The sequence below is a fragment of the Pan troglodytes genome, chromosome 14 (genome assembly GCF_028858775.2).
Source record: "Pan troglodytes isolate AG18354 chromosome 14, NHGRI_mPanTro3-v2.0_pri, whole genome shotgun sequence".
In the NCBI taxonomy this organism is placed as follows: Eukaryota; Metazoa; Chordata; class Mammalia; order Primates; family Hominidae; genus Pan; species Pan troglodytes.
The window spans coordinates 114,299,167-114,322,449 of NC_072412.2; the positions used below are offsets into that span (position 1 = coordinate 114,299,167).

Consider the following 23,283-nt stretch of genomic DNA (forward strand, 5'->3'; position numbering starts at 1 on the left):
TTGTTTTCTTATAATAACATTCCGTTGCATAGATATAAAAAACTTGGTTGATGCATTGATCAGTTCATGAGAATTTGGTTTGTTTCCACTTTTGGCTGCTGTTGATAGGGCTTCTATAAATGTAAGTCTTTGTTGGACTACCTGGTTTTCTTAACTTTTAAGTTCAGTGGTCCATGTGCAGGTTTGTTATATAGGTGAACTCATGTCATGGGGGTTTTTTATACAGATTATTTCACCATCCAGGTATAAATCCTAGTACCTAGTAGCTGTTTTTTTGATTCTGTCCCTCTTGCCACCTTTCACCCTCCAGTTGGCCCCAGTGTCTGTTTTTCCCCACTATGTGTCCATGTGTTCTCATCATTTAGCTCCCAGTTATAAGTGAGAATATGTGGTATTTGGTTTTCTGTTCCTGTGTTAGTTTGCTAAGAATAATGGCCTTCAACTCCATCCATGTCCCTGCAAAGGATACAATCTCATCCATTTTTATGGCCACATAGTATTTCATGGTGTACATGTACCATATTTTCTCTAACTATTCTACCATTGATGAGCATTTAGGTTGAATCTATATCTTTGCTATTGTGAATAGTGCTGCAATGAAAATGTTCCTTTTTCTCCCCAACCTCACCAGCACCTGTTATTTTTTGACTTTTTAATAATAGCCATACTGAGTGGTGTGAGATGGCATCTCATTGTTGACTGCCAGTTTTTAATTATTTTCAGTTTATAGCCAAAAGTGGGATTTCTTATTCATATGTAATTGTATGTTTAATGTTTTTAATAACTACTAAACTGTTTTCTACAGTGGCGAAACCATTTTACATTCTCTCCTGCAATATAAGAAGGTTCCAATTTCTTCACATCCTCACCAACACTTAATGCTCCTTTAAAAAATTTATTTATTATAATCATCCCATTTCCCAAGCATCTTTCATGTTTTGTTGGTCGTTTTTATCTCTTCTTTAGAGAAAAGTATTTTGTCTATTTTTGTTTGACTTTTTGTTCTGCAGTTCTAAGAGTTCTTGGTATACACATTTTATATACTAGACCTCTATCAAATATATGCTTTGCAAATATTTTATCTCATTCTGTGGGTTTTTAACATTCTTTTGATAGTGTCCTTTAATGCACATTTTTAAAAAAGTTTTGATGAAGTCCAATTTATACATTTTTGTTCTTTTGTGCTTGTGTTGTTGGTATCATATCTGAGAAACAATTACCAAACTCAAGGCCGTGAGGATTTCCTTCTAAGAGTATTAGAGTTGGCCAGGTGCCATGGCTTACGCCTATAATCCCAGCACTTTGGGAGGCCGAGGCGGGTGGATCACCTGAGTTCGGGGGTTCGAGACCAGCCTGACCAACATGGAGAAACCCCGTCTCTACTAAAAATACAAAATTAGCCAGGTGTGGTGGCACATTTCTGTAGTCCCAGCTACTCAGGAGGCTGAGGCAGGAGAATCTCTTGAACCCGGGAGGCAGAGGTTGCAGTGAGCTGAGATCGCACCATTGCACTCCAGCCTGGGCAACAAGAGTGAAACTCCATTTCAAAAAACAAACAAACTAAAAACAGAGTATTAGAGTTTAAGGTGTTATATTTATGTCCTTCATCCTCTTTGAGTTATTAGTTTTATATATGTTGTGAGGTAACATCCCACCTTCATTATTTTGCATGTGGATATCCAGTTGTCCCAGCACCATTTGTTGAAGACACACTTCCTTCCTCATTGAATTATCTTGGAACCCTTGTTGAAAATCTGTTGAACATTGACGTATGGGTGTATCAGTTCTGAACTCCTGATTCCATTTCATTGGTCTATAGGTTTATTCTATTTCAGTACCACACTGTTTTCATTAATGTAGCTTTACAGTAAGTTTTGAAATCATGACAAGTAAGTCCTTAACTCTGTTTGTCTTTTTCAAGATTTTTTTGGTTATTCAGCTTCCCTTGCAATCTCATATGAATTTTAGGGTCAGCTTTTTAATTTCTGCAAAAAAAAAAAAAAAGTTTTGGGGATTTCGATAGGGTGGATCATGGCTTTTTTCATGGTAAGCAAAATATATTAGTTATTGTAGGTCAATTTACCAAAAAAATGATATTACTTAGTAAGCAGTTACTTACTAAAATGTTAGTACTCATTATTTTAACAGTAATATAGCAAAAAATTTTATATTCACTTGGTATAAATAAAACACATCAAAAATTCACCAAAAATGTGTAACTATGATTTATCAGAAAGTGAACATCATATAACCACCACTGAGGAAACAAAGTAGAACACTGCCAGGATCCTTGGAATGAAAGGTTGATTTAACAGTTGAAAACTAATGTGATTTTCTATGTTAACCACATAAAGGAGAAACAACCATATGCAACTGATGCAGAACTTTTAAAAATCAGAAAGAAAAACAACTGCTAAAATGTATCATAAAATATTTAATTGCATGTTAAAATCACAGAGTGGTTTTTTCAATTGTTCGAATTTAAAAAATAAGTATGGCTTCATTAAATAATCAATAATCAATGGACAATAGCATTGCTGTGAATGTGTAGCAACTGAAATTCTCTTGTATTGCTGGTGGGAGTATAAGACAATATAGCCACTTTGGAAATCTGTTTGGCAGTTTCTAATACATTTTAATTTATGCCTAGGTTCCAGCAATTCCACCTCTAAGAATGTGTCTATACAAATGATTGCATGATTTTACAAAAAGACTTGTGCAAGAATGTTAATAGCAGCTTTATTTAGAATAGACAAAAAATAGAAACAACACAAATGTCTACCAATGGGGAATTGGATGCACAAAGTATGGCGTACTTATATAATGGAATCCTACACAGCCAAAAGAGGAAGACAAACCATTGCTACACAGAACAATATGGATAGATTTCACAAACATGAGACTGAAAGAGGCCAGACACCCCAAAGAGGACATGCTGCATTTTTCTCTTTAAATGAAATTCCAGTGTAGGCAAAACTATTATCATTGATGGTGGATTTCTTCAGAATAATGGGTTGTCCCTGGGGATACCTGCGGGGAAGGACCAGGAGGGAACTTCCTGGGATGATGGAGATTTCCTTTTATCTTGAGCTGAATGATAGTTACACAGGTGTATATACAGGTAAACATTAATTAGATGCATATTTAAGATTCGTACATTTTACTAAGTATAAATTACACTGTACCCCAATTGAAAAACAAAAGACTACTTTTCGACTACATGGAACTGCATAGTTGCAGGAAGTCGGAAGACCCTACCTGTGTGGGCCTCATTCTGGACCTTATTGTTTCTTTCTTCTAGTTGTCTGTTCTTGGATCAGTGCTCAAAGGTTTCAATTGCTGTAGCTTTCTAATAAATCTGATTTCTGGCCATGTAATACTTTGCTCTATTTTTAACTCACGGATGAATTCAAACATTAAAAAAAAAAAAATTACCCTGCCCTTCTACTCATCTTCCATGAATCAGTTGACACAAAGCATGTAGTCTGGCAGGGCAAACTTTGCTCCTATGAAATTTCAGTTTTAAAATGAATTTAAATGAGTGAATATCTGTGATGTATCCTATACTCAGTGTTGTATCTGTCCATTTACCTGGTGAGAAAGACTTGAGGACAACAATAAAGGAAAAGTAAACCAAACAAGAAGTACTCCAACAACAATAAATCGATGAATGTTCAGTACACTATCCATGTGGCTCTCCTCCCTTCATTCTCTCTTGCTGCTAGATGCCCTTTCTTTACTTCCAGGACCACCCACTCCCCTCGACAGTGCTTCTGTTTACCTTCCACTGTGATCACGAAGTTGGCTAAAGTCCTATCCCCAGCTATCTGCAGAATTCCACCCAAAAGAGGTCTAGAGATTACTCAGCATGGGAGGCCATTTCTTTCCCAGGAATTCCAATTACATCTTGAATTGAATTGTGTCATTGATTGTGAGACAAGGGTCTAATGTAGAACTAAGGCATTAGCTCACATGAAAACTGCATAGAAGTTCTGATTTAAATTTATGCCTATCACTGCTGCTGATGAAATAAAAAGAAAAATAACAGTATTTTTAAGTATCAATTTGTATGCTTTCACTTTTAGTGTCTGATTTATGATCAGTTATATTGAACTTTATTTACAAAGGGATGTGTATTACTCTTTTTTTTTTCTTTTTCTTTTTTTTGAGACAGAACCTCACTTTGTCACCCAGGCTGGAGTGCAGTGGTGTGATCCCAGCTAACTGCAACCTCTGCCTCCAGGGTTCAAGCAATTCTCCTGCCTCAGCCTCCCGAGTAGCTGGGGCTACAGGCGTGCACCACCACACCTGGCTAATTTTTGTATTTTTAGTACAAACAGGGTTTTGCTATGTTGCCAAGGCTGGTCTTGAACTCCTGGCCTCAAGTGATCCACCCGCCTTGGCCTCCCAAAGCACTGGGATTACAGGTGTGAGCCACTGTGCCCGACCTCACTCTCTTCATTCTCCCTCTGCCTTCATTCCTCCTCTGCAGATTGGGCTCTCATTTGCATGTAAGCTATTATGGCACTTAGGTCACCTTCCATGTCCAGCACCCATAATTAAGTAACTAGTCTCTGTGTCCCAATTCCAAATTTCCAGCTGGAGAATCCATCATGCCCAACTGGGGTCAGATGTCCAGGTCCACTCAGTGGTATTCAGAGAATAAAGATGCTAGATATGCAGTAGGACCCCTCTCTGAACAGGTAAAGGAGGTAATGTTCAGAAAAGGAGTGTGGACAGATATATACTGTGGTTATTAGAGAATAAGTGAGATAAATAAAACTTGAGATGTGATTTCTGTTCCCAATTTGAAATGTATCCTTTGGTATTTCACATGGTGATTGTATCTTATTCCTGAGGGTTTGGGAAATCTTGTGATCCTGTGGATTTTTCTCAAATCTCACATCAGACAAACACACAAAGGCTATATGAGCACTAAGACTCCCTGATTAATTAAAACCTGACAAGATAAGGATGTCATAGAATTATCTAAGATAAAAGGAAATGCATGATGAAACTGCAGGGTGGGGTGTGACCTCAGTTCCATAATGACATTTTTCAGATAGGACTAAAAGACATGTTTGAACGGAAAGGAGAGTGAGAAACAACCAGTTTAACCTGCAAGTTCTATTTGAGATTTCTACCACAGAAGCTTTGCTTCTAAAGCCACATGCTCAATAATTCTCACCTTTTTGAAAAGCTTTCTCAACGAGTCTCTACGGCCTCCTTTAAGCTTTCATCCTGTCCCCAAAATTGACTAAGCAATAATCATCCATAATATTTATATGGTACCTTCTTTCTCACAATAATAAAGTGCTTTCATCACAGTTTTACAAATGAGGGAACTGAGGCCCACCCAAAAAAAAGAGAATAGTAAGTGCCACAAACAGCACTGTGATACAGCCCTTTTGATTCCCAGGTTAGCCTTAAGGAGTGGGCAGTGACATACTGAGATATTTCTCTCCCACTTGACTTACTTTTAAAAGACTGTCTCTCTCTCTCTCTCTCTCTCTCTATATATATATATATATTATATATATGTATATATATACACATATATATAGTTATTACATATTGCGTATGTATACCATATATACTATATATACACACGTATATATAGTTATTACATATGTACACATATATGTATTTGTGTATATATAGTTATTACATGTGTATATATAGCTATTACAAATAACATTTTACTCACATTTTATTAACTTCCACAGATATTGGCATGGTGTTCTTTATTTTTGTTTTTATTATCTCAAGATACAAACAAAATTCCAGATTAGTAGTTATGTCAGTTCTTTTCGTTTATTTGTAAAAGTGAGTCATTTTCTGAAACTGTTTATTTCTAAAATTTGGCATAAAAAAGAGCATTTTAAACTTACATAACATAAATTGTCAGAGCATTATATATAGAGAAAATAAGAAGGGAAGCATGTATTTATATTGCATGCATCCTGGATTTACTACTTCTACATCAAGAGCTAAGGAAATATGCTATCAAGTTTACGATGTTATAATACTGTCACTTTACATCTGTCCTGGAATATATAGAGTCAATGATTTATATGACTGGTTTTGGTAAGCAGACCATTCCTGATTCCCGCCAGACAATTTGTACCACAATTGGATATGTTAAAAGTTCTGTAGAACATGTAAGTTTGACAACAGCATTTTGAATATTTTTTCCATCTTACAGAAACTTGGAAATTTCATCTTTAGCAAAAAATAATAATTATTACTAACAATCTAATGTTAGCTAATTTCTTCTTCTCAATGAGAGATACATATTTTTAGGGACTCTTCTGTCAGTTTTTAAGATAATGGGGGAGACTGCTCCTGGAGTTACAGAGAGACGACCACTGAAAAATTTGTCCTTCATAAAGCACTGAGAACACTGGCACTGTCAACTTTTTCAGGACTTTGGAGATTAATCAAAGGCTTCCAACAATCTAAGAAGCATTTATAGGCTGGGCATGGTGGCTCACGCCTATAATCCCAGCACTTTGGGAGGCTGAGGTGGGTGGATCACTTGAGGCCAGGAGTTTGAGACCAGCCTGGCCAACAGGGTGAAACCCTTTCTCTACTAAAAATACAAAAATTAGCCGGGTGTGGTGGCAGACTCCTGTAATCCCAGCTACTCAGAGGCTGAGGCAGGAGAATCTCTTGAACCTGGGAGGCAGAGGTTGCAGTGAGCTGAGATTGAGCCATTGCACTGCAGCTTGGGCAACAAGAGCGAAACTCTGTCTCAAAAAAAAAAAAAAGAAGAAGAAGAAGGATTTATTCAGGAACAAATGGTTGAAGTTCGGCAAGAGCAGTGTTTTGTGGTCCTTTGACTATTGTAGCCACATCCTCTCTTCCCCGGCTCTATAATAGCCCTAAAACCCAGCAGCCTTGCAATCTTGGCAGCCACGAAAACCAGCAGCCTCGGAGCCACTGGTGGCTGCAGACTGGGTTTGGATCTCCTCCAAAAACACCATTCTTAAGAGAATTATCATTTGACATATCTGGCAACTTCCACTCACTAGATTTGTTTTTATATAAAGTGACTCAGAAAAAGCTCACTACAAACCTTTTCCCTGGGGCATTTGTAGAAAACAACCAGCAGGAACCCTTTAGCATTGCAACAATTGGTACAAACAGGAAGCTGGCCAAAAACACTTAGAAGGAAAACCTGGAAAATGAGAGGTCCATAGAGTACTTCGAAAAACTGCAATGTGTTCCTCAGGAACTAGAAGGCTATGCACATGTTCAGAGCTGTGGGTATGCTCATAAGATACCTGGGAAGACCCCAATTTCTCTCCTAGGACTGACCTTAAGGCTTTGCACAAGTAGGAAGCACAGACTAAGGAAAAGATGTAAACTGTCTCCAAGAGCACCACAGGAATGCCCCAGCATAGAAGCCCGGATCCTAAGCGAAGGCTGAGAGGTTTATTGTTTCAAGCCATTTAAGGAAATAGGTTTACTCATTGGCTACTACGATAAATGAGCAGAGATTTCAGTGGCTACACATGACACATAATATAGACATTGCAGATTTAGTTACGAAAAATAATGAAAAAAACAACCAAACAACAATTACAAGCAGAAACAGCAATCTACGCAGGAGCGGAGAGGGAATCGGATTTTCAAAGTCTCCACATTTTATTATTCATCATGTTTAGTGCTATGTTTGGAATGTTTGTCACCCCCCTGCAAACTCATGTTAAAATTTAATTGCCATTGTAATAGTACTAAGAGGTGATTAGGCCATGAGGACTCTGCCCTCATGAGGGGTTTAATGCTGTTATCACTGGAGTAGGTTTGTTATTGTGGGAGTGGCCCCCTTTTAAAAGGATAAGTTTGGTCCCTTTTGCCCTCCCCTTCTTCCTACCTTACACCATTGGATGACCCAGCAAGAAAGTTCTCACAATATGCTGGCCCCTTGATTTTGGACTTCTCAGGATATAGAACAGTTAGAAAATAAACTACCATTTTAAAAAATAAATTAACCAGTCTGCGCATTCTGTTATAGCAGCACAAACCAAACTAAAAAACATAGTTGTCAACAAAAAATTATGAGATATTCAAATAAACAACAAAGTGTGTTCCACAGAGAGAGAAAAAAGTAGTCAACAGAATCTGTGTCTGAGAGAGCCCAGATATTAGATTTACTGGAGAGGGATTTTGAATAAACGATCATAAAAATGTTCAAATAACTAAAGAAAATTATGTCTAAATCTCTAAAGGAAAGTATGAAAGTGGTATCTCCCCACATAGAGAAGAACAATTATAAAAACAAACAAATAGAAATTCTGAAGTTGAAAAGCACAGTAACTAAAATTAAATATACATTAGCAGAAATAAAGTGTATTTAAGCTGGCAAAACAAGCAGTGAATTTAAAGATAGATCAGTTAAGATGATCTAGTCTGAGGTAGAGAAGAAAAAAAAATGAAGAAGAATGAGCACAGCCTAAGGGGACTGTAGAGCACCACCAAGTGTACCAATGTACATAATGGAGTCACAGATGAGAGGAGAAAGACACGGCAGAAAGAATATTGGCAGTACTAATTGGTGAAAACTTGCTGAATTTGGTGGAAAATATTAATCTACACATCTAAGAAGCTTCTCAAATTCCAGGTCAGATAAACTGAAACAGATCCATACCTAGACACAACATAAACTGTGAAAAGCCAAAGGCAAAAAAATATCTTGAAAGCATAAATACAGAAGTTATGCTTCATGTACAAGGGTTCCTCCAGAAGATTAACAGCTGACTTCTAATCAGAAACCATGGAAGCCAAAATGCAGAAAGATGACAAATTCAAAGTGCTAAAAAGGACGACTGCCAGCCAAGAATTCTATATCCATGAAAATGACTTTTCAAAAATGGAGGAATATTAGGACATTCATTGCAAACAAAAACTAAGAGAATTTTTTACTAACAGATCTGCCCTTCATGAAATAGCAAAGGGAATCTTTCAGGCTGAAATGAAAGACATTAGACTTGAATTCGCATAAAAGATAAACAGCACTTGGAAGTTAAACACATAAGTAAATATAAAAAAACAGTATTGCCTATTTTTGTTACTCTAATTTTTAATTATATTTAAAACATAATTACAGAAATAAATGAATATAAGTCTGTTATAAATGAGCACACAATGCATAAAGATGTAATTTGTTTAAACATAATGACCCAAAGTTAGAAGGGTAGTAGTGGTAGAGGGGACAGCTGGCTATATAACAGCAAAGTTTTTGTACACTCTTGAAATTTAGTTGGCATTAATCTGAACTAAATTATTATAAATTAATATATTAATTGTAATCCCTAGGGAAATTATGAGAAATAAATAATATATGAAAATAAATGCTTGAGAATCAAAATGACATGTAAATTAGTACCTGTTTACACAAAAGAAGGCAGCAATGGGGGCATAGAAGAATGAAACAAGTATAATACACATAACAAACAAAAGCAAAATGGTAGGCATAAATCCTACTTTATCAGTAATTGCATTAATATAAATGGATTTAACACTCAAAAGGCAGAGATTAGCAGAATTGATTAAAAAGTCATCCAGCTATATTTTGCCTGTAAGAGATATCTATTGGATTCAAAGACACAAATTGGTTGAAAGTCAAACGTGGGAAATCATATACCATTCAAAAAGTAACCCAAAAAGAGCTAGAGTACATATGTAAATATCAGGTAACTCAACTTTAATGTAAAAATTGTTATTAAAGAAAAAATAAGGGCATTATATAGTGATAAAGGAATTATTCCATCATGAAGTCATACAAATTGTAAATATATATGTGCCTAACAACAGGGTTCCAAAATACATGAAGCAAAACTGAGAGAATTAAAAGGAAAAATAGAGCATTCATAGATATTTGAATATTTCAGTACCTTTCACAGCAATGGATGGAGCTAGACAAAAGTTCAACAGGAAAAAGAAGACTTGAACAACCATATACAGCAGAAATTTATCAAACATACTCTTCCACAACAGCAGAACACTCCTTCTTCTGAAGGGGGCATGAAACATTCTCCAGGACAGACCACATGCAAAGCCATAAAACAAGTGTCAATAAATTTTAAAGGAATTAAAATATTACAAAGTATGTTCTCTCACCATAATGGAATGAAAATAAAAATACTTAATAGATGGAATGTTATAAAATTCACAAATACACAAAAATTATCTATTATGGGCTAAATTTTGTCCTTCCCTGTCCCCTCCCCTCAATTCATATGTTATACCCTTAGCCCCCAGTAAATCAGAATGTGACTGTATTTGGGAACAGGGCATTTAAGGAGGCCAATAAGTTAAAAAGAGGTCATTAAGGCGGGCTCAAATCTAATATGACTGGTGTTTTAAGAAGAACAAGTTTGGACACGCACAGTGTGTGCCATCAGAGAGTCACATGTGAGGACACAGTGATGACACAGTGAGAAGGCAGCCATCCACAAGCCAAGAAGAGAGGCCTCAGAGGAAATCAAACTGCCAACACCGTGATCTTGGACTTCTAGTTTCCAGAACTATGAGAAAATAAATTTCCATTGTGTAAACTAGCCATCCGAGGTATCTTGTTATGATAGCCCTAGCAAACTACTACATTAACCAGAATACTCCTAAATAACCAATGTATCAAAAAATGAATCACAATAGATATTATAAAATAATGCTAGATAAATGAAATGAAAATACTACATACTAAAAGATGTAAGGTCTAACTAAAGCAGTTCTTAAAGAGAATTTTATAGCTATAAACACTCATCTTTCTTTGAGAATTTTGTTTTTGCTGAGAATGATGGTTTCCATGATGAGTTAATGGGTGCAGCACACCAACATGGCACATGTATACCTATGTAACAAACCTGCACGTTGTGCACATGTACCCAAGAACTTAAAAGATAATAACAATATATTTAAAAAAAGAATTTCGTTTTTAAGAAAAGCTTTAGATTCACAGCAAAATTAAGGGGAAGATACAGAGATTTTCCATATAGCCCCTGCTCTGACACATGGGTAGCCTCCCCTGTTATTAATCTCCCCCACCTGAATGGTACACATTTTACAATTGATAAACCTACATTGACACAACCTAATCACCCAAAGTCCATAGTAATAAATGCCTATATTTAAATACATAAAAGTATCTTAAATTAACCTAACTTTTTATATTCAAAAATGAAAAAAAGTAGTGAACAATATCCAACGCCAATAAAAGGAATGTTACAATAAAGGTTTGAGTAGAAATAAAAGAAATATAGAGGAAAACAATAGAGAAATCAATAAAACCAAAACTTGGCTCTTTGAAAATATCAACACAATGAAAAACCTTAGCTAAACTGACAAAAAAAAAAAAAAAAAACAACTGACCAAACCAAACCAAAACAAAAATTACTAAAATCATGAATGAAAGAAGATACAATAGTGCCCCCCTACCCATGATTTTGATTTCCATGGTTTTAGGTACCTATGGCCAATCCTGATCCAAAAATAAAAAATAGAAAATTCCAGAAATAAATAATTCCAAAAAGTTTAAATTGCACAACATTCTGAATAGCATAGTGAAACCCTGTGCCATCTCACTCCATTCCATCTGGGACATGAATCGACTCTTTGTCCAGCATATACACTGTGTACACTACCTACATGTTAATCATCAACATCGTCTGCTCTTGTCATCTAACCATTGACATCATCATGGCTCAGTGATCTGGGATCACCTGGAACACAGGAGCCTTTTCTGACCTATCATCAGAAGGTCAGTTGTAGCCTAATGCAACATCGCGGTGTCTATGTCAACTTGTCACACAGGCATTTTATTATCTCACATCATCACAAGAAGAATAAGAGTGAGCAAAATACAGTAAGATATTTTGAAGAGAGAAAGAGACCACATTCATATAACTTTTATTACAGTATATTGTTATAATTGTTCTATTGTATTATTGTCATTAATCTTTTGCTGTGCCTAATTTATGAATTAAATTTTATAAGTGTGTGTGTATAGGAAAATCATAGCATATATACAATTTTGTTCTATCTGCAGTTTCAAGCATACACTGGAGATCTTGGACTGTATCCCCCAGAGAAAAGGGAAGTATACTGTATATTAGAATCAAACTTAAAATGGGTTAAAAGGTAATACTAGTAAAATTATATGCCAAAAAGTTAGATAACCCACATGAAACGAAAAAATTCCTAGAAAGACACAAATCATGATAGGCTTATATCGAATAGATTTAATTCATAAAATCTTTCCACAAAGGAAAACCCAGGCACACATGGCTTCATGGAGGATTTCTTCCAAATGCTTAAAGAAGAATTAATACTAGTTTTCATAAATGCTTTTAAAAATGTGAACAGGAAGGAGTACAGCCTAACACACTCTATATGACCAATCAAATAATAATAATATCAGTAACTACAGGCATACTGAAATATAAGATCAAGAGAAACCATAGAAAACTGAAACTGACTCATAGCTGATGCACATGATATAGTTATCAGATTTGATTTCATAATAACTCCAACCAACATGTACAAGAAATAATGATAAAACCTTCTACCAGGTAATTAAAATCTATATGAAAGTATCAAATGGAAAGTGTAGGACTAAAAAATAATGTGACAAATTAAAATTGAATTGATGGGCTGAACAGTTGATTGTACATGGCTGAAAAGGATTTCATATTGTGGCAGGGCGGTAGAAAATATCCAAGGTAATATATTGCGAGAAAGCAAAGAAAGGCCTAAGAGATATAAGGAACATGATGATAATGCTGAACATATATCTCAGTGTGATCCTTGAGGAGGAGAAGGAATGAAATGGGTTACAAGTAACATTTGAAGGGAAAAATGGTAATTCGGTTTTCAGAACAAATTCAAGATATTTAGCCAGTGATTCAAGAAGCACTGCAAATCCTTCTAATATGTGATTGTGATCCCTTTTGTCCTCCGTCTTCTCCAGTACCAGTGCCAACTAGATTATACACTCTACGAAGGTAAGATTGTTTTCTATTTCTTCTCTGTACATCTGCACCTCTTGGGATAGTGCTAACTATTAATACATAAAGGATGCTCACTAAAAATTTGTTTCATTTGTCATAACTGCACACTGGATTGGGATTGGAGAATCTGGGTCAACCTGGCCACGAAGACCTTGGACTTGGCTTACAGTCTTCAGGATTTAGTCAGGTCCAGTTTTGATCAAGTTGAGTGGGAAAAAAGAAATCTGAAAGCCATGGCCAAAGTGACATGAAATGAATTTTAACTGGTTGAAGACTGTGAGGTCTCTGGGGCTAAGGTGGGTCTCGGCTACGCTTGATTTCGGGGTGCTTCAAGCTAATTGGCCCAAATTCCCTTGCCAAGGCTGGAACCTAATGCAGCCTTGACTTCATGCCCAGCCCTCATGGGTCTCCTTGTCCAGAAGGGTGGCTGGTAACAGTCTTGAGCATCCTGTGAGTGCATGTGGATCTGAATCAAATCAGAAGCCATCACATAAGGTGTGATTGAGCAGCTCACTTGAATAAAGACTTCAGGCAGAGCCCACCAAAGCTCCAACAACCTGGCTAGACCCTCTTATCATGACCCTGTTGTTTCCAGGCTGGACGGAAACAAGCTAAACAGTCCTTGGATGCTGATTCCCATGGCTGTCTATGCTTCTCAGTATTATAGGAACATAGGGATCAATGGAATATAGGGATCAATGGAACATAGGGATCAATGACATAGGGATCAATCAATGACGTCAAGGAACATAGGGATCAATGGACACATCTTTGACTGCCTGAATTTAATAACCTGGTGACAGAACAATTTGTATCTTTACGAAGTTTGGGTAAGGATCTAAAGCATAGTGAGGGTCGAGGGTCATTGCCCAGACTCAGTCTCTGATTGCAGGCCTCCCCATCCACTGCAGCATGAGCACCTCCTGTGAGCTCACCCTGATTATTCCGGATCCATGTAAGGGAGGTCTAGCTTAATATGCATGTATTGAGAATACCATGTGTCCTGAGGGATCCTGTGGGACATGTGGTACTAGGGGCCAAAGTCTCAATGGCAAATTAATGGGAAAGGATCTTCTAACAAGTCTTTGCCACTTACTAATTCCGTCTCTTCCAAATGAGGCGTTCAGAGGTAATTTCCTGAGATTGTAAAATCTTAGCAGTTTTTCTCAGAATGTCTTAAAGGGACCATCTGCCCCAGAATCTCCTGCAGTGTGTGTGCATGTGTTTTTTTAAACATACAATTTTAGATCCCACAACAAAGCTCCTAAATCAAAGGATTGAAGAGATGGGACTAGGGCCTGATTCTAATGGGGGCAGAAATAGCTCCCAAAGGTGCAAAAATGGGATTTTGGAGGACAAAAACTCAGCTAAAGCAATGGTTTTGTGCCCCTCCATCCGGCCACATTCCGTAATCAGATATCCCAGCCTGTGTGTATTATTACAATTTCACAGAGGGTGAGGGGGTGATAATAAAAAACAGATTGAGAAGCCTGGAACTAGCAACATTCATCTTAATAAAATCCTCAAGTTATTCTTATACATCCTAAAATTTGAGCTCTACTTAGGAAAGGAAATCTGTATTTCAGCAGCATTGCTGTGCAAATAGACATTTCTGTGGTGTTGATAACATAATTTCTATATTCCTGCTTCTTGCTTCTCTTCTTGATTGACATGTTAATGAGATAAGATACAATTTTCAAAGGCTTTCTCAAAGGACTATCAACTGTATGGAAATTCTCAGGCATACTTTTTTAGAAGTCTTCACATTGATGTTTTCATTATCATTTCAGGAGGAAAAAAATGACACTGGCTTGATACTTTTTTGTTATTCATTGTAACTTCTTTATTTAGAAATAAAATCAAACTTACAGAAAACTTTCCCAGGTAACACAAGAACTCCCATATCCCCTCTAACCAGGTTTACCAATTGCTAACTTCTTACCACCTATGATTGTCCTTCCCTCTGTCTGGAAACTGTCTTCTGCAGGGCTTATAACAGGAACAGAATTGAGAACGCAGGTATGCTTAGTTTTATCTTCCTTTCCTCTGTTGATGTTAAACATAACACCTTTGTGAATTCAAGAGCCACTGTGGTGGAGATTGTGTGAGAGTAGGTATAGATTGCTACGCAGTCACATGTCCACACTAGCTAATGGGGTCTCCAAAGACCTTACAGATAAATGGTGGCAATACAGTATCTAGAAACACAAAATAAATGCTGACAACCAGGTGGACTATTGTGATTGGTTATTGTTGGTGATGGTGGGAAGCAGCTGTGTAGTCTATTAAAGCTACTTAGCAAATTTTATGAGATATTTTAGTCCATTTTTTACCCTAATAGATGAAAATTTGGAGAATGAATGTTTCTTTTTAAATATCAAATCATGCCCCCCCACCCTCTCCCACAGGCATCTCGATGGAGTTCTGCTGCAGCTTGATGATGAAGCCACAAATATACAATAAATGCTGAATCCCTTCCAAGCGGCAACACTATAAAAGGAAGCCTGCGCTTCGTTATTCTATTTGGTCCCCAGATGGCTGTTTTCCTTAGGCTGTTTCCTTGCCGATTTTGTCATAACAGAAAGATTCAGAGTGGTGCTGCCGTTTCACTTGACTGGCCGCTCCAATCATGTTATTACAAAGTTGCTATGAACCCGTACCTTTTTGGATAAAGTATTTTAACAGAAATTTGGGTAATTTCCCACACAATTAGTAATTCTGAGGCCAATAAAATGGATCTTGATCCTGGCTGTGATTTTGAAGTTTTACTCTCTGATGCCGTTTGGGGTTAAGGGCACAATCACTGGAGTCCTGTCGCTACACTTGAGTTCTAGCTCCATTATGTACCTACAGCTTCAGGGAACCACGTAATATAACAGAGCCTCAGCTTCCTTATTAGTAAAAGAAAGAGTGACGATTATAGTGTCTGTATTATAGAGGTGTGGAGGGAATTAAAGTAATTCTTACATGTAAGGTACTCAGTACAGGGTTATACCAAAGATGTTCAACATGTATTCGTTTCATAATTTTCTTCTCAAAATTATTATAAACTAATTATTACACAAATGATATTTTCTGCATTATATCTTCACATTTAGGTCCCTTACAATTCCAGCTTTTAACCCTTAGCACAGCCATAGAATTTAGTTCACACTACTATCTTTATATGCGAAGAATAACCTATTTCTCTATTTGGCCAGTAGTCGATTTTGTCTTATTCTTAAGTCCTTACTCACGGTAATGATGGGCAAGCCAGTTAATATCGAGTCTGTGGTTCTAATATGGTTCCATCTTGATCATGCAAACAGCCCTCTCAAAAAAACTGTCCTATCTAGGACAAACAAAACTCAGATTGCCCTTTTCTCACTAGGATGATGCCGGGCTGGATGGAGGAAGAAGCCTTTCTTCCTAGCCTGTTTCCCTGTGATGAAAAGGACCTTCAAAGAACTTGAGTGTAGCCCTGCTCTCATTCCTGGGCATTCCTGTGCAATGTTCTTTATGAGTTTCATGATTGCCCACTGTAGTGATCTGGAGCTCTCCCTTGCCAGCTTATGAAAGCTGACTGGTAAAATTCCAGGAATTTTGTGAGTTGGTTGTGAAACAGTTAAATACTACCTATACTAATAATTAAATGACACGAATTTACAATGCAGTAGATTGTATTTAAAGCAAAGGTAATAAAGATTCACTTTCTCCATGCTCAGCATTCTCCTTTGCCTTGTATATTTCCCCCTTTGTTCTACTTTTGTTTGATAAATTATACACTCATCCTCCAGGTTAATATGCTAAATTTGCCTCACGTATATTCTGCACTTAAATTCAACATTTAGTAACCAGAAAGTTTGGAAAACATTCAGAATAGATCTTAAAGTGTGGATTCTATGATATATTATTATGGGGTTTTATCGCACATAGTCATTCCAGTCATTTGTTGATCCTTAAGAAGTGCCTGAAGCATGCTACATATGTTTTCTCATTTAATTCTCACAAACCCCCATGAAGTGAGTACAACTGTCCATTGTTCTACTGACAAAAAACTGAGACATAAAGTTCAGTAGCTTTCCAGGTCTCATGCTGAAACCTGTGTAACCCTAAACCCAAAGAATATGGATCACTGATTTCTATTATGTATAATTCACTGTGTGTCTGCATAATGGACTCTGCATAAAAATCTGATTGCATTTTACTAATATTATAACATGATACAATCTACTTCACACTATCTTTGTAGTGAGATCACACTTATGCTATTTCTTTGCAGAATATAAAAAGTCAATATTAGTTAATTCATGATGGATAATTTCATTAGCTAAAAGAATAAATACTAGAGTAAAAGTGCTGTTTATCATCTGAGGAAACCATTGGCAAATGTATGAAATGAACTTTCTATTCTCATGAAAGGGATTTTAAACACTAAGAGTAGTGAGTACATGAGTTTGCAAGAGGTGCCTTCATTTATTCTATATATAGAGAGAGAGAAAGAGAGGCAGAGAAAGGGCGGGGGGAAGAGCATCTCCATACCACGAAACAGGACGGTTCTTAGAAATACAGTGAAGAACAAGAGAAAGATGGCCTTGGCCTCCTCAACTTCTTGTAACAGCAGAGAAAGAAGATAACCCAGTTGGCAAATGAATACGACACGAGCTGTCAGGTTACAGCTGATACTACAAGTTTGCCACCTTTGAGAATGTTTTTGTAACACACTACTCAATGTTAGCAGATTCTAGGTTATGAAAATAATTAAATCCTTGATTGCAGAAAGAACATCATCAAAGGAAAGTCCCTTGGCAATGAGTAGATGTGAACATGCTTCTATTTAGGAACTTCTTCTGGATGTGCTCCAAGGGTGCGCTGATGTAAGGAAAGCGTGGCCGGGATGCACGGGGCAGGGCAGGCTGACCTGGCTCACAGGCGGAGGCCTGTCTCCCTCATCACACCCACTGCACCCACCGTCAAAGAGCTTGGCCTTCCTGGAGAGGAAGCTTTGCATAGTCACGATGTCTGCCAAGACTCATGCTGCCTTCTGTGATATGCAGTGAGATTTGGGGAAGATAGTCAGAGACTAGACATTGGAACACATAAAAGAATTGGAGTGCCATAGGAAAGAAGGCCCCTTCAGGCAACATTTCAAGTTACAGATAAAGTTAATGGGAAGACAGTATGCCTCAGTGAGGAATGAGTTTGAACCTGAGCCATTTTGTCCAGTTGTGTGTAATAATGAAATAAAAGAGTAATTGTTGCTTTAATTTTGTGTGTGTGGAAAATGCATTCATGGTATTTTATTAAAAGTATGATATTGCTGTTAGTAGTGGAAACAATTATAGTGCCTTGGGGGATTGAAGAACCTTTCTATGGGGCTTGTCTTATAGCTTCATTTTAAGTAGCAGAGAATGGAACACAATCAATCAATCTCTTAATACTCTGTGGCATTCTGTGTACTAATGAATTCACCTTTGCTGTTCAAATGGAAATACAGGTCACTTTTCAACTGTGAATTTATTCGAGTAATTGGTATATAGTTTGATGTATTTGACTTAACTAATTTGGATATATGTGGCTTTGTTCTGACGTGCTTTGTGAGAATGGTGGAAACATTGCCAAGGGCTAATGGCACCAGTGGAAGGTTAATGTGCAAAAGTAAACTTTTATTGCTTTAAGCCAATGGGCCTTAATGAATTAAAAAATAAAAATAAAAATTCAGTGACCTAATGCCCGTGTGAACCTAGTGAAGTAATTTCTTTCATTTTGCTTTTCTGTTCTACAATGGATGCATACACAAGACACTTTGAAACAGTAAACTTTAAAAAATCTGTTTCACTTTCTCATTCATTTGCATGATTGTAATACAAAATTATGTTGCCCAACCATGGAATAAGTTTGAAGATGACAAGAAACACCACCAATCATCATAATAAATAGGGTCAGATGGCACAGAAGCCGTAGTCTTTGGTTTTCGCAGCTGTTTGCATTTTAGATATTAATGAAAGCCTACACATTTGGTTCCACACGTGGAAGAAGGACTCTCTGTAACTCCATTCTCCTCTCTGTTGTTTTCAGTGCTTCGGCTCCTGAAGGAGGGGGCAGACCCCCACACCCTCGTCTCCTCGGGAGGGTCCCTGCTCCATCTGGTAAGAACCGCGACAGTCAGTGCCAGTGCATGGGGACACCCGGGGGAGAGTACATTACAGGTTCAAACCCAGGAACGAAATGTACATCTCACAGATGATGATCAGAAAGATGATGTGTTTCTAATTAACAGGCTTGGATGATAAGCTGCAATTATTATTAATTACTGTATTGAAGTTTGTAAATAATCTAGAGTTTCTACCCTAAAGAAATCACTTTTAAAAACTAATAGCATTCAAAATAAGTAAAATAATATTGTATCAATTATGCAGTATTAGGCAATCATCCTTTCTTTTTTCCTACAAGTTCTACTTATTCCTCTAATGAAATTTTACTATACTTTGCTCGTGATCCAGCTCTTATAAAGGCAAATACAGCCTGCCTTGTAGTATTTTAGAAACAAAGTAGGGGGTAAGTGAATAAACAAATAAATAACTACATTTAAAAATATTATATTATAAATAACTACATTTAAAATATATTAGGTTCGTGTGCAAGAAATTGTTGCTGGTTCTGTTCAGGGCAAAAATGAAGTAAAAGTCAACAAGTATTTAATTTGGTGGTCTTTACAACTAATTTAAAGATAGAAACTTAATTTTGAAAAATATAGAAATTAATGTAAGATATCAATCTAATTTATGATTGTCTCTCAAGACAAAAAGTAATGCTGTATTTCTTCACATTATAGCAAACTGTAGTAGAGGGGGTCATGCCCTTAACTTCCAGAAGCTCCTTAACATCACATAAATTTTCAACCTTGATTGCACCTGGGAATCCCGTGGGTGTTATTAAAATACTGACACCTGACTCCCAACCTGAGTTGAGCCCACAAAGATTCTTACTTATTTTTTCTGGGATGTAGCTTGACCGCTGGGAGTTGTTAAGACTTCCCAGGTTATTCTAATTTATGGCCAACATTGGGGAAAAACTGCATGAAAGAGAAACTGGTGTATACCAAAGGCTCAAGAGATCTGGAATGCAAGTTATTATACAGTCAGCAGAACAGCAAAAGAACAGAGAATATTGTGATAGAAGACAGTTTGCCGAAGAATATAGGCGTTTTCTCTCTAGCACTGGAAATAGATACAAAGAGAGATTTCAAGGTAACATTTTCCTTCTCTGGAATGTTGTGGTTATGAAACGTCTCTGTTTTACACTCAGATCCTCATATGGCTTCCATGATATTTTCAAGGAGCCTCATTAGTCCCTAGATCCTAGGTTTAATTTTAAGCAAGCCTAGACTAGGCACATTCTGCTAAGAGTCTTCCGTAGATTAATATTCTCTTTATGGCAAATATCATAAGCCTGTTTTTTTGTTTGTTTTTGTTGTTGTTGTTGTTGAGACAGAGTCTCACTCTCGCCCAGGCTGGAGTGCAGTGGCGCAATCTTGGCTCACTGCAAGCTCTGCCTCCTGGGTTCACGCCATTCTCCTGCCTCAGCCACCTGAGTAGCTGGGACTACAGGCATCCGCCACCACGCCCAGCGAATTTTTTGTATTTTTAGTAGAGATGGGGTTTCACCATGTTCGCTAGGATGGTCTCGATCTCCTGACCTTGTGATCCACCCGCCTCGGCCTCCCGAAGTGCTGGGATTCCAGGCGTGAGCCACCGCGCCCGGCCCATAAGCCTGTTTTTCAGGAGGCCTAGTTATCAGCATGTTTGCACGTCCCAGTAGAAAACAGACCTCTTCCGTGAACATATCAGTGCAAGTCATTGTTGCTGTTACTAGGAAAGTGTTATTTCTGTGTATTTATGTGTGAGAGAGAAAGAGGAAGGAAAGGAGAAGGAAGAGGAGAGGGAAGGGAAACAAGGGGCACAGGGGACAGGGAGAGACTGTCACTTCTTCACGTGTGTGTGTCTCTGTGTGTGTGTGTGTATATATATATAGAGAGAGAGAGAGATTAGATTGATATGTTAATTTTTATATTTTTCAAAATTAAGTTCCTATCTTTAAATTAGTTGTAAAGGCCACCAAATCAAATACTTGTTGACTTTTACTTTATTTTTGTCCCTAACAAATATTTTTCTATATATAGATATAGATAGTATCTGACTTTTAATGAACACATATATCACTATGCTCCCAATCAACAAATCAGCAGTTGCTTTCTTGATCTTTGAAATAAAGCCACACCACCACCATCTCTCATCCCCTCGACAGCTGCCAGTCGGTTTGAAACCACCATCCCTCTTTTCTGGGTAAACAGCTTTCTCGCTCTTCTCCCAGGTTCCATCTTTGCCTGCACTATACTGTTTCCCATTCACAGCCAGGTCATGTCACTTCTGTATCTGAAGTGCTCCAACAGCTTTCCTTCTCTCATAAGTAAAAGCCAAAGTCCTGCTTATGGCCACACCGTGATCTGTCTCAAGCCCCAGCCCACAGCCGTTGCAACTTCTCCAGTCACTTTCCCTCTGCGCTCTGCTCTGCTGACGCTGGCCACCTTGCTGCTCCTTCAGCGCTGGCCCGTGCTCCTGCTCCGTGTGCTCTTGCCGGGTTTCCACCCAGCACATGCCTCTCAGATGTACATGGCTCGCTTGCTGACTTGCTGTGGGTCTCTGCTCAATGTGATCTAAAGGAGCAGCCCTCCCTGGCTTGCCCTATGGAGTATAGTAACTCACCACTGACGCCTCACAAGCAACTCCACTTCCATCCCTTTATCTTGTTCTTTCCCATCTTTTATAGCACACTTGTCACCAAACCCATCATAGGTTCATGTGACTATTTTCTATTTCCTAGAATGTTAGCTCCATGAGAGACAGGACTTATCATATTTTCATGAATATTATAATGCCCAGGAGAGTGCCTGATACTCGGAGATGCTCAGTAGATTTTTGAAGGAGATAAGCTAATTAATTAATGTTACTACTTAATTAATATCTGACACTGTGATAGATATTGGGGTGAAAAGATGCAAAATGCATATACTGTGTCATCTGAGGGAGACAGAAAAATAAACCACTGATTGCAGTGGACTGGAGAGGGATAAGCAGATGATAGCAAAGGAGGCAAACAATGGGGCCACAATTATTTTGTTGTGGCTGCTTCTGGGCATCAGTTACAAAGGCTTTTCTCACTCTCCTGGTCCGGCTTAATAACCCATTTGTCCAAGCTCTCATAACATACACTCCTTGCTTCTCTGTAGATATTGCCACAATGAGGTATAATTAATGGAATATGTGGCTTTTTCTCTTGGCTAGACTGAAATCTCAAAAACTGTGACTGTCTTGGATACTTTTCTTAGCAAGTGATGCATAGTGAATACTTGTCCAAGGTCTCATAACATACACTTCTTGCTTCTCCGTAGATCTTGTCACAATAGATTATAATTAATGGAATATGTGGTTTTTTCTCTCTGCTAGACTGAAATCTCAAAAACTGTGGCTGTCTTGGATACTTTTCTGTTCTTAGCATGTGATGCATAGTGAATTTTCAATGCATAGTCAATGAATGAATGAATGAGCTCTAAGGATATAAGGGTCTCTTTGGGTGAAGACCTAGGTAACAGTATACAGAGTATAATCTAAGCCTAGGTGACAGAGTATAAAGATTCAGAAATGGTAGCATCTGAAGGAAAAAGAAATGAGAAGGTTAAACTGATGAAGTAGATGGAAGGCACTTTATTAACTCCCAACCCAGTGCAAGGATATTATATTTTTATGTTGTTATGCAAAGGTTGTGAGACTAAGACAAAGTGGAGGATGAATCTGGAGGACGGATAAGGAAACCTCGTGGCAGCTGAAGGAGCAGGTGCTGAGTGCTGAAGTCTCCTTTCCCTGGGGTTACCAAGTAAATAAAAACAAATGAAAAATTGCAGGTTGCTGGAGAGATGAAATTACAGGGTTTCAAAATGTCGTAGGTACTGAAAAAGGCAATGTAGCCATCTAAAATGTCAAGTGTGAGTATCTGCTGTTGGCCTCACCTTTTGGGCGTCCCACATTCCGGAGCCTGATGCTTCATCAGCACTGAGCTCTAATTAGAGACGATCAGCGACTTTGAGGGAAAGAGAGAATGCGTGTGTGGGCATCAAGAATCAGCTGCAGAAATTACTTAGTTGTGTTTAACTCAATTGCTATTAAAGGTAGATATTTGAGAAACATATTTTAATGTTTTGGCCATATAGCATCTTTAGTTTTATCTTATTTTT

The 23,283-nt window shown here is 37.6% G+C and overlaps 1 protein-coding gene across 4 annotated transcripts in view; it reads left to right on the forward strand.

Annotated features, from left to right (window-relative positions):
- Window positions 1-23,283, forward strand: part of MYO16 (myosin XVI) — a 711,002-nt gene that overhangs the window by 197,980 nt on the left and 489,739 nt on the right. For all 4 annotated transcript variants that reach the window (XR_008538898.2, XM_054665553.2, XM_054665554.2 and 1 more), the window contains exon 3: window positions 19,071-19,141. Coding sequence is in view for 3 of the 4 variants with exons in the window: in XM_054665553.2 (XP_054521528.2) it covers window positions 19,071-19,141 (71 nt within the window). In the remaining variant the exon portion in view is untranslated. The remainder of the gene's footprint in view (window positions 1-19,070; window positions 19,142-23,283) is intronic.